A 14,712-nucleotide genomic window follows, 5' to 3' on the forward strand; every position below is an offset into this window, starting at 1 on the left:
TACCTTTATTGGTTTTATCTTATCGCTATGTTCGTGACCCTTATTGAAATTAGCATAAATAAACCGATGGATTTTTCGGAGTTATTTAATCCTTTTAGCACTGATGAAAATTTTATATGTGGATGTTTACACGGTCAGTGTTTACTTTGTAAGTGAATTGATCAATCTCATCATGAAATAGCCGTAAAAATGTAAACAGCTGATGCAAAAATATCGCTACCGGAACTCTGAAATCGGCTAATTCATATAATCATGACGCGGTGTGTCCTTCTAAGCGTTACATAAACGAAACGCGACAGTTTATTGTGTTGAAAACTTCTAGACGGTAAGTTGAGCCCAGTCAAAAATGGCGCCCTTTGTCAAAACTGCCCCGAACCGGCCCTGCCTTTCCCACTTTCGGGCTCGATATTTCGCGCAAATGACAATCGGAAGTCATTAGAAGCCGCATTTCGTAACATATTTGCTTTTGACCCGTTTGTTGACTCGCTGGCGACGTATAAATTCCGTCCCCATTTCTTTCAAGTCCGCTCCTGCGCTCCAACTGTCAATTCAGTCCGCCTCCTGTCAACTTTCTAAACACATGTTTGAATTTTTTACGATAGCCCCCGTGCTGCTCCTCTGCACCTGTTTATCCTCCTAATTATGAAAATTAGCAGCGAATCCGCGAAAAGCGCAAGCCAAACATCGGTGTTGACACACAGCGGTAATGTTTGATTTTGAGTGTAAACATGACGAGGGTGTTCTCCAACATATGCAATGGTAACGAAATGTAAACAAGTGTGACCGGTCTTATCTTTGGCTTTGTTACAGAATTATTGCCGAGATAATGTGTTAGACGTTTCGCAATGACGGAGAAGAGACCCTCGTCGGTGAGTTACAAGTCGGAGCAGCCCTCCGATGACGAGAACGCCCAGCTTTCGCTGGATCCGCAGACGCAGCTCTACCTCGCGCACTTGTCGCAGCAGAACGGCTGCTGGGGACGCTTTTTTCCCATTCCCTTCGAACGGGCAGCGCAAAAGTCATGGTGGGACCCCACGTTCGACTCGGAAATTCTAGAGGAGCAGTACAGGAGGAGCTCTAACCCGCATAGTAGGTTCAAATTTAGGTAAAGGGCCCCCTGACCAAGCCGCTGGATGTGCCAAGTAGCCACACGGACGCGACGAATTTAAACCGATTTTAAGCACGCGATTTTATTGAAAAATAATCAAAGTCTGATTTTTTTTAAGTGAAACAGGGAACAAGTTTGGACTTTATGTGTAGTAAAAGTAGTCTGTCTACATCCAACAATTAAAGGACAAAAATAACAGAAAATTGCGAATAATTCCAATCATGGTTCTGGACTTTTTAGTTTTTAAAAAACTATAAAAAGTTCTTTCATAAATTACGCTTTTGTTTATACTGAGAGATCACGCAGAAATTCAAAGACAAGTTTCCAAGAAGCTTTAAATAATGTTATTTTTGTGGATTACTCATATTACCTATTATCTCTTTTTCACTTTTATCTTGACTCGCGTTATAAAAATTGCTTCGAAAATATCATATTTCAATTAAAATTAAAGAAATACAAGGTGACCTAGGCCTACTCGATTTTCGTTTTTTCTAAAAAATAAATTTATTTTGCAAAAATCACACAAATTTTACAAAGTAAATTCCACAAATCCCTATCAACTAAAAGTGGATAAAAAATCCCATGCAATGATGCAGTAAACTATACGGTGTTGCATTTGAAAAAATCGAGTTATTGGCATTTGTAATTTGTTATATTCAGAAAATCGTAGTAGGCGTTGAAATACCGACTCCGAGTTCGCCTTTATTTGGAAAGATTAATAAATCGACTGGAAAAAAGTTGGTTAAGTAACAAAAATTTTGTGTTTTTATTAAAAAAAAAAAAACAAATTTGTTGGGTATTTTATTTTAGAACACTCTGTTAGTTTGTTAAAAGTATATTATTAATATATCTCAACTAATAATCGCCCTGATTTCAGCGTTTGCTATTAAATTCGTTCTATTTTTCTCTATGCCAGTGATTTTTTTAGGATTTATTTTATTTATTTAATAAATTTATTTTAATAAATTTTTTTTATTTGTGTTAACTTGTGTCGCTACTTTGGTAATAATCTGCAGGCTTGGTCCCTTGCAAGTGCCAAATTCAAACTGCTAGTTTCGACAGGTACGCACTATGGTACATGTTGCTGATTTCGTCATCGTGGTTGGTGTATTTTCTGGTCACGGGGTTGGTATCAGAGACACACCATTGGCCCATGTTGTGTACTGTCTTAGGAACATTGATACTGTCAGTGACGACAGTACTTTTCCTCACTTATACCGACATTTACAACAACCACATGCTCCTCATGTCACTAATCGTGGCGTTTGTTTTATGTGTGATAAGTCTTTCGTTCGTCGTATTGGTACCAATGAAGACAGACCCGCTTAGTTTCCCAATAACTTCCGATATAAGTCCAGTCGGTCACTTCTCAATATGCATTGAAATTCTGATGTTGATTTACACGTTAATTCCTTTGAAACTGTACATGAGCATCACGATTGGTTTTTTATACTCTGCCGCGTTTGAAACACTAACGATTTCACTTCAAAACCAATCGCTTGAAGCTTCAACGATCACAGTCCGGTTATTATCACACTTTTGTATTCACGTAATCGGCCTCCACATCCTTATTATGACAAACGTCCGTATGCGAAACACTTTCATGAAAGTGGGGCAAAGTCTTCTCGTCCGCCGCCAATTGGAGTCGGAGAAAAAGTTAAAAGAAAACATGATTCACTCCTTGATGCCTTCCAGCGTCGCCGAATGGCTCCTCTCCGAAGAGGAGACATTCACACGAAGCGATCAGCGCAATTCCGACCCCGAAACCAACGACATTCGATCACTTTTTCGCCCGTTTAACATGAACCGAATGGAAAACGTAAGCATTCTCTTTGCCGATATTGTCGGTTTTACTAAAATGGCCAGCAAGAAAAGTGCCGAAGAACTCGTGGAAATCCTAAATAATTTATTTCAAAGATTCGACCATTTGTGCAAATTCCACAATTGCGAGAAAATATCAACGTTGGGTGATTGTTACTATTGTGTTTCTGGTTGTCCGGAACCGAGACATGATCATGCCAAATGTTGCGTCGAAATGGGGCTTAGTATGATACAAGCTATTAAACAATTCGATCAAGAGAAAAACGAAGGTGTGAATATGAGAGTTGGGGTGCATACGGGGACAGTTCTTTGTGGTATTGTGGGGACACGAAGGTTTAAATTTGATGTTTGGAGTAATGATGTTACGCTTGCCAATCGGATGGAATCGACTGGGAAACCAGGAATGGTGCACGTGTCGGAGAAAACATGCGAGTTCCTACAGGATATGTACTTGCTTGAGGAAGGGGAGCCGGTTTTAGGTGATTATAATTATCTATTATTAAGACTTTCGTGTTTATTTTGATTATTGTGGTCATCTAGTTAACTTTGAAATTGGGCGCTCTGTCAGTAAATGTCATAACTGTCAGTTGTGAAATTCACAAATTGTCAGTTAATTAATTTTAAAAATTTCGTTAAAATGTGACTAAATTGTTACACTGTGCAAAAATTGTCGAAGTTTATTTCCGAATTAGAGAATGGTGATATTCGGTGTCTAAGCATTTCTGATTTTACACGAGAAATTCACAGACGACTAGACGAAAATATAAATGAAATAAATCTCTATTTTTCAAAATTGTCTTATGTGCTTAAATAATCACCTCTGATTAAATTAGCAATTAGGTACATTAATTGTCTGCTTGTTGGAATTTACAAAATTAACAAAACCCTGATAATGGACATGTACTTTTTTTTTAAATATGCTTTATATCAGCTCATTGACCGATTTGAATCAGATTTTTGAAATTATAGTTTCAATTAAGCATCTCGAAGATATTAATAAAGGAATTAAACTTTGGTTTGAGAAATAATTTTCTTTTACTTCGCGATACTAAGAAAAAACACCAACACCACAAAAATAGAAAAAAATACTCTGACCTTTATCAGTTTATCACCCATCGCATCATCTTCTTAAACGAACAAACTGAAATAAAAAGGTGAAATTAGTACAATTTGTCAGTAAATTAGTTGAAAATATTAAAGGCATTGGCAATTTAAGAAACAACTTTGTTTTAAATCATAGTACTGAAAACGCTTATTACAACAGTGAAAACCGTTTCTCTATATCTGCTCTCTAACTCAAGTTATTTCGATTTAAATTTGAAATTATGACGTAATCGTCTCGAGCATTTGGTCCAATATTAAGATCAAATGGTTTTTGACAAGTGACACTGTCAGAGTTTATCAAAATTTGAAAAAATTACTGTGTTCAAGACAAAAAGAGCAGAAAGGAGTTGAGAAAAGTAGTTAATTTTTGATTTTGTGTGAAAAATGCTCAAATGTCTGTTGATTGAGAGGGTTCAGTGATCAGAGGACTCTATGATGAGAGGCGGTTGTGACGTCACGATTATCTCGCTTATTTTTCATCGCAGAAAATTTGAAAAGAACCCAATGGTACAAAACGAACGATATTTTCAATTTCCGTTAAATCATAAAAAGTAAAATAATATTTACGGTCGAAATTAATATTTAATTCCGAATTAAACTAAGTTACCATTGCATTTACAAACGTCAAGTTAATCCCTTAAAAGTTAACGCGATTAAAACGTTCAGTAAAACGGCTTTTAATGTAATTTCTAAAAGAAAGTATTGCAAACTAACCCTTTAATCCGGATTTATTCTTCGTTTTACCCTGGAGTAGCACACACTCACACACACACTATTCACCAAACTTGAAACTTTTAAACCGCAAAATTGTGATTTTATTTACGACGCGTCCGTTCACGACAACAGCCAATAATAAACTGATTAATTTAAACGGCCCAACTACTTGTGTAAGAATATGGATAAAAAGTCACCAACAAAAAATATAATCTGCAAGATAGCCAATTCCAAGGTGGGAAACAAAGTCTGATTCATTGATTTTTTGTTACGGCTTCGTCACTTTACGTTTTTTTGTGGTACTTATCAGAAGAATACACGAGAAGACTAAACATTTTAACTTTAAATTTTTAATACAACAGATTCATTTTTGAAACTTTTATTAATTGCAAATTGATTTTACAACGTCAAACGCCCACGCGGCTGCTGAACTTCTTACTTACTTACTTATCGGATAAACGGCACAATCTACCCAAAAAAAATATTTCGTAACAGCCACTGAACAGGTGGAAATTAATCATATACAGGGTGGCGCAAAAATAAATAAATTAAATCATGGAGAATTAATTAATTTAAACAGTTGTAACATTGCACAGTCGAAAATTTTCTTTTTTACTTAATTAATTGTTAATTCATAGCTGGCTGTGGCTGTTATTGACACAACGATATTGCAGGGATGAAAACGTATTTTATTTTGGGTCGGACCGGAGACAAAACGCCTTCCTACAGTGGTAGTTTTCGTGCTGAAGGCCGTCAAAAGTACACAAATTCGTTGCAATTATTCGTTTCACCGCCAACTTCGTCGCCTTCCATGTCGCCTCAATCCCGACCTAGAGTCCTTTCTTGCGATACAACTCACATAAAAGCAACGCACAATCCGAATATGTTATCGCCTGATGTTTGTAAAATCAAAGCGAGTAGTCTCCCAAGTATCCTTGATTCGGAAAACGAACAAGACGGCGGCGATATTTGTAAAGAAACATCCGACTGTGATAATATTAAAACGCCAACTTCGACAGCCAGCTCCGGCAAATACAGTGTCAAGCTGAAAAACTGGAAAATGCCGAAATTCCTTCGAAAAAACGACGGAAAACCCGAATTGGATATTGAAGTTCCGGCCAATTCGGAAGACCGAATATCGGGCGGCTACCAACAAGTTCCGACCATCATTGAAACTTCGAATGTTTCGAATGGGAAAAAGAAAGATTCGTTTATTAGCGTAACGGACGTCGATGATGATAATAAAAGAAGTAGTATTTTTCTAGACGATCCGAAAGATACAATTGATGTCAAATCGTACATCAGCCAATCGCGGAGCGATATCGGCCAATATGATTATTCCCCAGGTGACTTGAATCAATTTATGAGGACTGGAAGTTACCGTTCACAATACGGCAGATCTCCGAATGAATTTTCATTCCTACAGCGTGCCGGAAGTAACCGATCTCGACGTGGTCGTTCCCCGAATTTCGATGTTTTTCCCGGGGAACGACAGAGAAGTACAACGGTGTGTGTTGGTAATCTCGAACGGCCGAAAATGTCGCTTGAAGTCCCCGGAAGACTCACAAATATCTCCGTCCTTGACGATCATTTCTCGGTCTACAGTCGCAAAGATTCGGGAATTAGGAGCAACAGTCGCAGGAGTAGCATTCAGCAGGTGGGCGGGGTGCACAGCCACCAAAAATCCAATCAAGTAGGCGTAAAAAAATATAAAAATAATAAAAAAAACTTCTACTGTATTGTGTAAATAACGCGCTTACTTTTTTGTTTTTTTTTTTAATTCTATGCTTACTTGATAGGACTTTTGGTTGGTTGATATAGCGAGGCGGACCGCAGACTAAACGCCGCTTTTCAGTTGGAGCAAGCAACGCACCCGAATTCGGAACACCGTGTTTCTGGCTATTATACCTCGAGTCAGAGTACGGTGACTTCGCCCCAATACAACGTCCGAATGCCTGGTGTGTTCAAGGACAAGTTTGGTACATGTATTCAAAACTTGCGTAAACAATCAGATCGTCAATTAATCAAGTGCGTACAAGAAAACTCCAAGTCGCGAGGTTCCTATTTTATCAAGCCGCCGTTGCGTCGGCTGACGTTATTCTTCAAGGACAAACAAATGGAGCAGGATTACCGAACAAATGTCCATTCGTTGTTTGAAAAAGCCGACTCGATTCTAACACTTGCCGATTCGAAATTCAATACGTACTTTGATGTGTGTGTTTCGAGTCTCGTTTTTGCAATTGTTTCGATCTCGTTGTGGCTTTTGTACGGACATACGACCCTATGGTTGGTCATGTCGGGTGTTTTCGTTGCGATTCAAGCGTGTGGTTGGGCGCTGTGTTCGCGAAAAGTCGTCGAATGTTCGGATCGGTGTCTGCGGTGCGTTTCGCGATTTTACAGGTGGAATATGTTCGGTGCTGTTTTGGTAAGTTTGCCGCTCGTTACCGTTTTGATAAATTTTTGTACGAAAGTATTCACAACGTCGGAAACGTCCAACTATTTATACACTTATCTGCTTTTTGTCGGAGTCATACATTTCTGTAATTTTACACAACTGAATTGCTGGATGAAGAATTGTCTCGCTGTGGCGTTCACTCTTATTTTTATTCCGTTGTTTTTGAACGGCACCTGTTCGAACTTTTTCGTCGAAAAGTCCGAACGGACCGAACTCAATCCGATCGTTGCGATTCTAGACGATCGCAATCGGACCGAAGTTAAGTCGTTAAGTCTCGAACATTACAGTTTTCTGTACAAATCGGAGATTTTAATGGACTTGTTCCTGCTGTTGGTGCTGGTTTGGTTACTTAACCGGGAGTTTGAGATCGGTTACCGGTTGAGTTTCCACGCCAACTACGTCTCAAACCGGGACAAAATCAACGTACAGAATCTCAAAACGCAAGCCGATTATCTCATTTATAACATCGTACCTGAACACGTGGCCGAACAGTTGAAAAAGAACGCAAAGTATTCGGAGAATTTCAAAGACGTGGGGATTATTTTCGCGAGTATTGTTAACTTTAACGAAATGTATGACGAGAGCTACTTGGGTGGGAAGGAATATTTGAGGGTTTTGAACGAACTGATTGCCGATTTTGACGAATTGCTCGATCGTCCCGAATTTGCAAGTGTGGAGAAAATTAAAACTATCGGTAGCACTTTTATGGCAGCTAGTGGTCTCAACTCGACCACGCGTCGTAACCAGAAAGACCCTAATGAGCATTTGTACGCGCTTATGGATTTTGCGTTAGAAATGCAAAACGTTATAACCGATTTCAACCGCGATTTGCTCGAATTTAATCTGATCCTTCGGATCGGTTATAACTTTGGCGAGGTGACAGCTGCGGTTATCGGTAATACGAAGTTGTATTACGATATATGGGGTGATGCGGTTAATATTGCCTCACGAATGGACTCGACTGGGGTCAATGGTTGTATTCAAATCGGGGAGAATTGTCTGCAAGTTCTCGAAACGCGGTACGTTTTTCGGCCGCGGGGTTCGGTCTATGTCAAGGGTAAAGATAACATGAGTGTGTATCTGTTGGAGCGGAAGAAGACCGATGATGAGATTGAAGCTTAATTATTTTATTTGTGTGCCTGCAAAATTGCATTCCATAGCTGCTTTTAGCTAAGAGTGACCAAGTGTAGCCTTAAAGCCAGAAATAGGTGTTTGTCGGCCGATTTTTAGTCTTACCAAAGAGTAGTCGTGTAAGGAAAATGTCAATTTTGTTGGATGGTTGCGTTACCAAAGAGGCGATTTTTGGAGAGATTTTCGAAGTAACTGTGATAATCAACTTCTCACTTAGTGATTTTAGCGTAGTTAAAGGCCCTAATTGATTTTTATTTTATTTGACGCAAGAGGACAAACACCTAGTTGTATTTCTTGCCAATAAGTACAAACCGATTTGTAAAATTCCGTAAGGTGTGCGGACGTATTTTATACTCATTATTTTATACAGTAATTTTATATTGTAATACCAAAGAGTGGGATTTTATTATCGCTTGGCAAATTTGATGTTAGACTGATGTCGGCATTCGTCTTTACCTCAGAAATTTGACCAACTAAGGACCATGTAAAAATTATTGTGATTAGTTGTTTTTGTAGTGTTTTCGACTGGTTTGCGATTTTATTGTTTTGTTGTTTGTGGATAAAATCGTCGACTCGACGAAAACAAACCCGTGTAACGTGGAAATTGTATATGATATTATGCGGTAGCTTTAAAATAACTAGCTTATTTGTTAGTGGAGTTCCTAACATTTGTTTTATTTAATTTTTTAAATATTCGTATGGACCGCATGCGGTGGTTACGTATTCCGTTATATTTAACGTACCTAATTGTTTTAATTGAATGTTGTATTTATTTATTGAGTTGTGTAAATAGTCAAAGTTTTATTTCACTTGCATCCCCATAAGTGCCTTCTATCATTTCAGTTATTTTAACGATATTTCGTTCAAATTCGTAACAAATTCTACTAGATATGTTTGTGCACCGTCCTATCATGTATAATACTGATATTATCTCAATAAAACATGTAATTAATTATTTTTTTTCCAACCACCACAAAACATAACCCCGAATCAAAACAGAAACCGTTTTCATAATACAAACGAAAGGAGCAGTTAAAAAAACATTATCACCCAAAATATTTATTAGTAACCGTTTTAGATAATAATAATAATAATTTATTAGAACAAAAAATAATTACGGTCCAAAAGACGAAACAAAAAATTTCTCCTCCGCCATGTTTGTGTGGATGGCGCAAGTGCACTTCCGTTTTATGTCCCACTGTTGTCAGCTTTCGCTGTGTCGATGTGATTTAAGTGTAATAAAACCCCGAATAATGGAAAATATGGTGTTATTACGGCACTAAAACGTCCACACGTGCAATATCGATAAAAACTGAAGGTATGGTAGCAGTTTTTTTAACAATAAATTCGATTTATCCAAGTGGAAGCAACTATGAAATCGCCAACCTTGAAACGTCGTGTCAACCTTGACTTCCGGTATGGCGCCAATTGAATTAATTCAAATTTCAGAACGATGGAGAACTCGGAAACGAGCTCCGAACTATTGGAGAATGTCGTCATAAGCGACGTGCCGACCCCGCAATACGTTTTACAAAGAATGCCCGAAAATTCGCAACTATTAGGAACGGAACTACTTCAGCACCATAACGGTCTCGTTGTGGATCTTGCCGGAACCGATTTTATACCAGTTAGTTACCCCTCGGAAGCTCTCTTATCGCAGGATTTAACAGAGGAGGATAGGAATTTAGCGGCGGCTTTGGTGGCCGTTCAGTTGAGTCAGCACCAGAAACAGCAGCAGCTTCACGAAACGGGGCTTCCCTCACTTGTACCAAACGCGGGTCTAGGTCGGTTTAATTTTTGGACATTATTTACAGTGTGAATCAAACAAATGCGTTTTTAGATAATAAGATTTTGGAGGAACAGCAGTTGATTTTGAGTGATAAGGAGGCGTCGATTAGCAACGGTTATTTGCAAATAGTCGGCTCTGATAATATATACGTGGAGAAGCAGGCTGTGCCCAAAATCGTAAATAGTCGCTTCGTTAGTTTTGCCGCAAATAATTCGGAAAAATCCGAAGATGAGAAACGCGGCTCAGACGGTGACCATCGAACGTCCCGTAAAAGTCTTCCCCACAAGAAGCGAATTTCGCGCAAATTGAAAAAACAAAATCCCACCAAAATCCAGTGCAATCTGTGTGAACAGACGTTCACTTCAAACGATGATTTTGCTCAACATGAGATTCTATGCCAAACTACAATCACACCGGTCCACAATACGGCCTTCTCTTGTCAAATTTGTAACGCCAATTTTCACGACCAACTCCGCTTTTTCGAGCATTTGAAATCACACTACGAACCCAATAATCAAGTACAGTCGACTGCGATTGAAAAAAACGAGGTGGATTCGGAAAAAGACAACATTTTTTCGACTCTTTTAAACCTGACTTGTATCCAGTGCAATAAGACATTCCGGCGCCAGAAAGCGTTTGAAACCCACATGAAAGAAGTGCACCATAAAGACGATTTGAACGAATTTAGCGAAACTGAAGATCTGATGGAAGGGATCAATGTGGTGGTGGACCACGAAACCAATTCGGACAACGACACGAAAGCTTGGTACAGAGAAGATGAGCTGCACCAGACCGAGGAAGATCTTAAAGAATTGGAAGCGGAAGAGCACGTTTGTCACATTTGTAAACAACCGTTTCCGCTTAGAGCGATTCTTTTGCAACATCTAGTGACTTGTAGAGCTGATACGGGAAATACAGGTCTTGTAAAATGGTTTATGGTCCAGTTAGGGCTAACTTTACGATTGTAGAACCCACAGCACCATCTCTCGTTAAACGAAAAAACAAGAAGAAAGGGAGCATGCATTGTCGGGAGTGCGACCGGGTTTTTACCCATCGTAATTCTTTGGTTTATCATATGAGGAGTCATAGTGGCATACGTCCACATCAGTGTGACCAATGCGGAAAAAGCTTCTTCGCGTCAAGTGCGCTCAAAGTGCACTTGCGCCTACATTCAGGTAAACATCTTTAATTTCTGATCAGAGTGGCCTCTGGTTTTTCAATCAAGTTGGCGATGGTAACTGTCAAATTCAATTGTTACTTAATTTTTATGTACCCAGGTATGCTGATTTTCATGATTTTTTAAAAATATAAAATATTCAAGCACCAGAATATTTCCATTACGTATGATATTGTCATAAAAAAACATTTTTTTTTCTTCAGCACTTTGTCATCTATAAATAAAATAAAAAACTTTTTTTACTACAAGGTAGTACATAATAAAATTGAATTGTCTTGTAGGCGATAAACCGTACCATTGCCAGGACTGCGGCAAGAATTTCCGCCAATGGGGCGACTTGAAGTACCACATGACCTCACTCCACTCCAACGAGAAGCAGTTCCAGTGCGAATACTGCGGTAAAGACTTTGCCCGCAAATACTCTCTTATCGTCCATAGACGGATTCACACCGGTGAGAAAAACTACAAGTGTGAGTTTTGTGGAAAAACGTTTAGGGCATCGTCGTATTTGCAAAATCACAGAAGGATTCATACAGGTTGGCTGTGGTTAGGTTCCGGAGCATTTTGATTGGTTTTTTTGTATAGGGGAGAAGCCACACGAGTGTGGCATTTGTGGTAAGCCGTTTAGGGTGCGGTCCGACATGAAACGTCACCAGAAAACGCACTCAAAGCGCTCTATTTTGGGAAAACCGATGAGATATAACGCGCCACAGAATAACGATAAAGTTATAAAATCGGAAACTGGGAGTAACCTATCTGAGGATGTGTATGAGTTGAATGTGAACGTGGAAGAGGCGGAGAATGCTCCTGGGGGGCAGATTTTAAGTTACGATCATGACCAGTTGGAGACCGTTAGAGACGGTGGCACCTTGTACGTTATGATTAGTTAATTTTTTTTCGTTTCATTAATTTATTTCGTTTTTGGTTTTGGTTTATTAGGTATCAAGGACATCAGTTACTGTTAGTTAGTTATTCCACGGATGTACCCATTAGGAGTGTGGATTCGGCCTCCACGTGGATCCAAACCGGTTCTTGATCTCGTTAGCGTCTTTATTTCTATTTTTTTTATATAAACTAAGTTAATATGAAGTATTTTAATAAATAAATTATATAATTTTGAACTTGCCTCTTTTTCTCCCCCACCTATTATTTAACCTCATTTTTTGAAACAGGGTACGAAAATGTCGATTTATTTCAGTGGAAGTTTTTCGCGGTCTTCGGGTGTGGGAAGTGCAATAACAAAACTACTAAAAAGTGTTAATTTAAAACCTGTGAAACGAATTCAAGTGCAGTTTGATCCGTTTCACCCAAATGCCGTCACAGCAAGGTAACCTCACTTTGCTGCACCAGAGCCTATTTTTAGTAGGAGCGCAAGCGTTCTCTTAATCAATATATTCTAGAGACTTCCTTTTCCATATATCAAACCCAAAAGTGATCGAAACCAACTTAAGTTGTATCATTAGACCTAACGTTGTTTGCGACAGGAGTGAGCCACAAATCAAAGTTGATTTACTTGATTCAGGGTAACATCTACATCCATACCCCACAAAATCTTATTTACGATAATTTAGGAGCGTCACGTTTCTTGCTAATAATTTAACAGTTCTGGAAATACTGCAACAGTTTAATAAACACATCAGTAGCAAAGTCAAAGTGGAAGAGGAGGCAAAGCCAGCACAGGTCACCAAATCAGAGAAAAAGAAGAAGCGGTAACATGGGCATGAAAGTGAACCATAAAAATTATCAACTGAAGTTGATAGATCACGTCTATAATCAAATTCCAGCTTTTACGGATATTTTCACTGAAGAAACGTTTTACATGACTGTGGTGGCCGTTGTTATAAGCACCATAGTGGTAGTAGTTATAGTTTCACGCTATGTTACCCTTAAACCTGTAGACTAACTCGTAATAAATGTTTTTTTTATTAATTTGACCTGTTTTATTGCCCTTTTCCCAATCCAGAGTCACAACATAATGCTAAGTTGGCGCCATGATTTAATTTTTGTTCGGGTTTTTACTTGCTTGATGTTGGTTTTTGTTTAAAAGTTTGAATTTCTAACCAAAAAGCACAGCCCACTATCACAACAATTAACAGTGAAAGTGATCAGACGCCACCAATTTATTTTTTTAATTATAATTTAACAAAAAATGGAAGCAAGTTTAGCCTCAACCGACACCGTGGTCGAAGACGAGGCCAAAAACGGCGGCCCTCAGCCCCTTTCCAAGCTTCAGGTAACAACCCCCTTGACAAATCCACCCTAACCTCGGTTTAGGTCAACGGGATCACAGCTGGCGACTTGAAGAAGCTAGAAGATGCCGGTTTTCACTCAATTGAATCAATTGCATACACTCCTAAAAAAGTTCTTGGGGCTATTAAAGGCATCTCTGAAGCCAAAGTCGATAAACTCCTCGCCGAAGCGGCGAAATTTGTCAATATGGGTTTCACCACAGCCACTGATATTCACAGACGAAGGGCTAATATTATCCAACTGACCACCGGTTCGAAAGAATTGGATAAGTTGTTAGGGGGCGGTATTGAAACTGGTTCAATTACGGAAATTTTCGGCGAATTTCGAACGGGGAAAACCCAAATTTGCCACACTTTGGCTGTGACTTGCCAATTGGCGCTTGAAAGTGGCGGAGGCGAAGGCAAGTGTCTTTATATTGACACTGAGGGCACGTTCAGGCCTGAACGCTTGCTACCGGTGGCTGAGAGGTACAACATGGACGGACAACAAGTCCTGGATAATGTCGTGTTTGCGAGAGCTTTTAATACCGATCATCAGACTGAACTTTTGGTTCATGCCGCGGCAATGATGATGGAGTCAAGGTACTGTCTTTTGATTGTCGATAGTGCCACGTCTTTGTATCGGACGGATTATTCGGGAAGGGGGGAATTGTCAGCAAGGCAGAATCATCTGGCGAGGTTTCTGAGGATGTTGCTGCGACTTGCTGATGAGGTATTTTGTGTCAGATTAACTATTTTTGGGAGTTTAAAAATCGCTTTCAGTTTGGAGTTGCCGTTGTGCTGACGAACCAAGTGGTTGCCCAAGTTGACGGCGCTGCGATGTTTAACGCAGACCCCAAGAAACCAATCGGTGGTAACATTATGGCACATTCATCCACAACACGACTTTCCTTGAGGAAAGGCCGAGGCGAAGCAAGAGTGTGTAAAATATACGATTCGCCGTGTTTGCCCGAATCCGAGGCAATTTTTGCCATTCGTCCAGATGGAATTGGCGATGTTCAGGAGTGAATACCTTATTTTTTACTAACTAAATAGGCGTTATTTTTAATTTTTTGAATAAAATAAAATTATTTGATAGTATATCTTTTGCAAAACGTATTTTTCTTTCGAAATACTAATCAATTTTAACTTATTTATTAATTTGATTGTGGAGAATATGAGCTT

At 39.1% G+C, this 14,712-nt stretch overlaps 5 protein-coding genes across 7 annotated transcripts; all 5 read left to right on the forward strand.

Moving 5' to 3' along the window:
• Position 1: 1 nt before the first annotated feature.
• Positions 2-9,288, forward strand: Ac13E (Adenylyl cyclase 13E). Of its 3 annotated transcripts, none has more exons than XM_015978880.2 (5): positions 2-325; positions 811-1,105; positions 2,171-3,408; positions 5,422-6,404; positions 6,603-9,288. In XM_015978880.2, exons 2-5 carry the CDS (start codon positions 846-848, stop codon positions 8,322-8,324), a joined length of 4,203 nt encoding a protein of 1,400 aa, XP_015834366.1. In that variant the 5' UTR covers positions 2-325; positions 811-845; the 3' UTR covers positions 8,325-9,288. The 3 variants fall into 3 exon arrangements, with proteins under 3 accessions (XP_015834366.1, XP_064214805.1, XP_008191696.1); XM_064358735.1 differs by lacking the exon at positions 2-325 and adding an exon at positions 358-759; XM_008193474.3 differs by lacking the exon at positions 2-325 and having other exon boundaries at positions 958-1,089.
• A 173-nt stretch (positions 9,289-9,461) lies between these two features.
• Positions 9,462-12,420, forward strand: LOC663466 (zinc finger protein 354A-like). The gene is made up of 7 exons (XM_008193475.3): positions 9,462-9,651; positions 9,783-10,117; positions 10,174-11,040; positions 11,091-11,297; positions 11,581-11,835; positions 11,885-12,170; positions 12,239-12,420. The coding sequence occupies exons 2-7, from the start codon at positions 9,787-9,789 to the stop codon at positions 12,333-12,335; spliced, it is 2,043 nt and encodes a 680-aa protein (XP_008191697.1). The 5' UTR covers positions 9,462-9,651; positions 9,783-9,786; the 3' UTR covers positions 12,336-12,420.
• Positions 12,421-12,440: 20 nt separating this feature from the next.
• mRpL53 (mitochondrial ribosomal protein L53) lies at positions 12,441-13,228 on the forward strand. The gene is made up of 3 exons (XM_969529.4): positions 12,441-12,626; positions 12,700-12,822; positions 12,871-13,228. Exons 1-3 carry the CDS (start codon positions 12,481-12,483, stop codon positions 13,010-13,012), a joined length of 411 nt encoding a protein of 136 aa, XP_974622.1. The 5' UTR covers positions 12,441-12,480; the 3' UTR covers positions 13,013-13,228.
• LOC107397724 (uncharacterized) lies at positions 13,014-13,228 on the forward strand. Its single transcript, XM_015978911.2, has one exon. The coding sequence runs from the start codon at positions 13,014-13,016 to the stop codon at positions 13,200-13,202; it is 189 nt and encodes a 62-aa protein (XP_015834397.1). The 3' UTR covers positions 13,203-13,228.
• A 90-nt stretch (positions 13,229-13,318) lies between these two features.
• LOC663507 (spindle A-like protein) lies at positions 13,319-14,642 on the forward strand. Its single transcript, XM_969547.5, has 3 exons — positions 13,319-13,532; positions 13,574-14,260; positions 14,311-14,642. The coding sequence occupies exons 1-3, from the start codon at positions 13,449-13,451 to the stop codon at positions 14,554-14,556; spliced, it is 1,017 nt and encodes a 338-aa protein (XP_974640.1). The 5' UTR covers positions 13,319-13,448; the 3' UTR covers positions 14,557-14,642.
• The last annotated feature ends 70 nt before the right edge of the window (positions 14,643-14,712 follow it).

The sequence above is a fragment of the Tribolium castaneum genome, chromosome 9 (assembly GCF_031307605.1).
Source record: "Tribolium castaneum strain GA2 chromosome 9, icTriCast1.1, whole genome shotgun sequence".
Classification (NCBI taxonomy): domain Eukaryota; kingdom Metazoa; phylum Arthropoda; class Insecta; order Coleoptera; family Tenebrionidae; genus Tribolium; species Tribolium castaneum.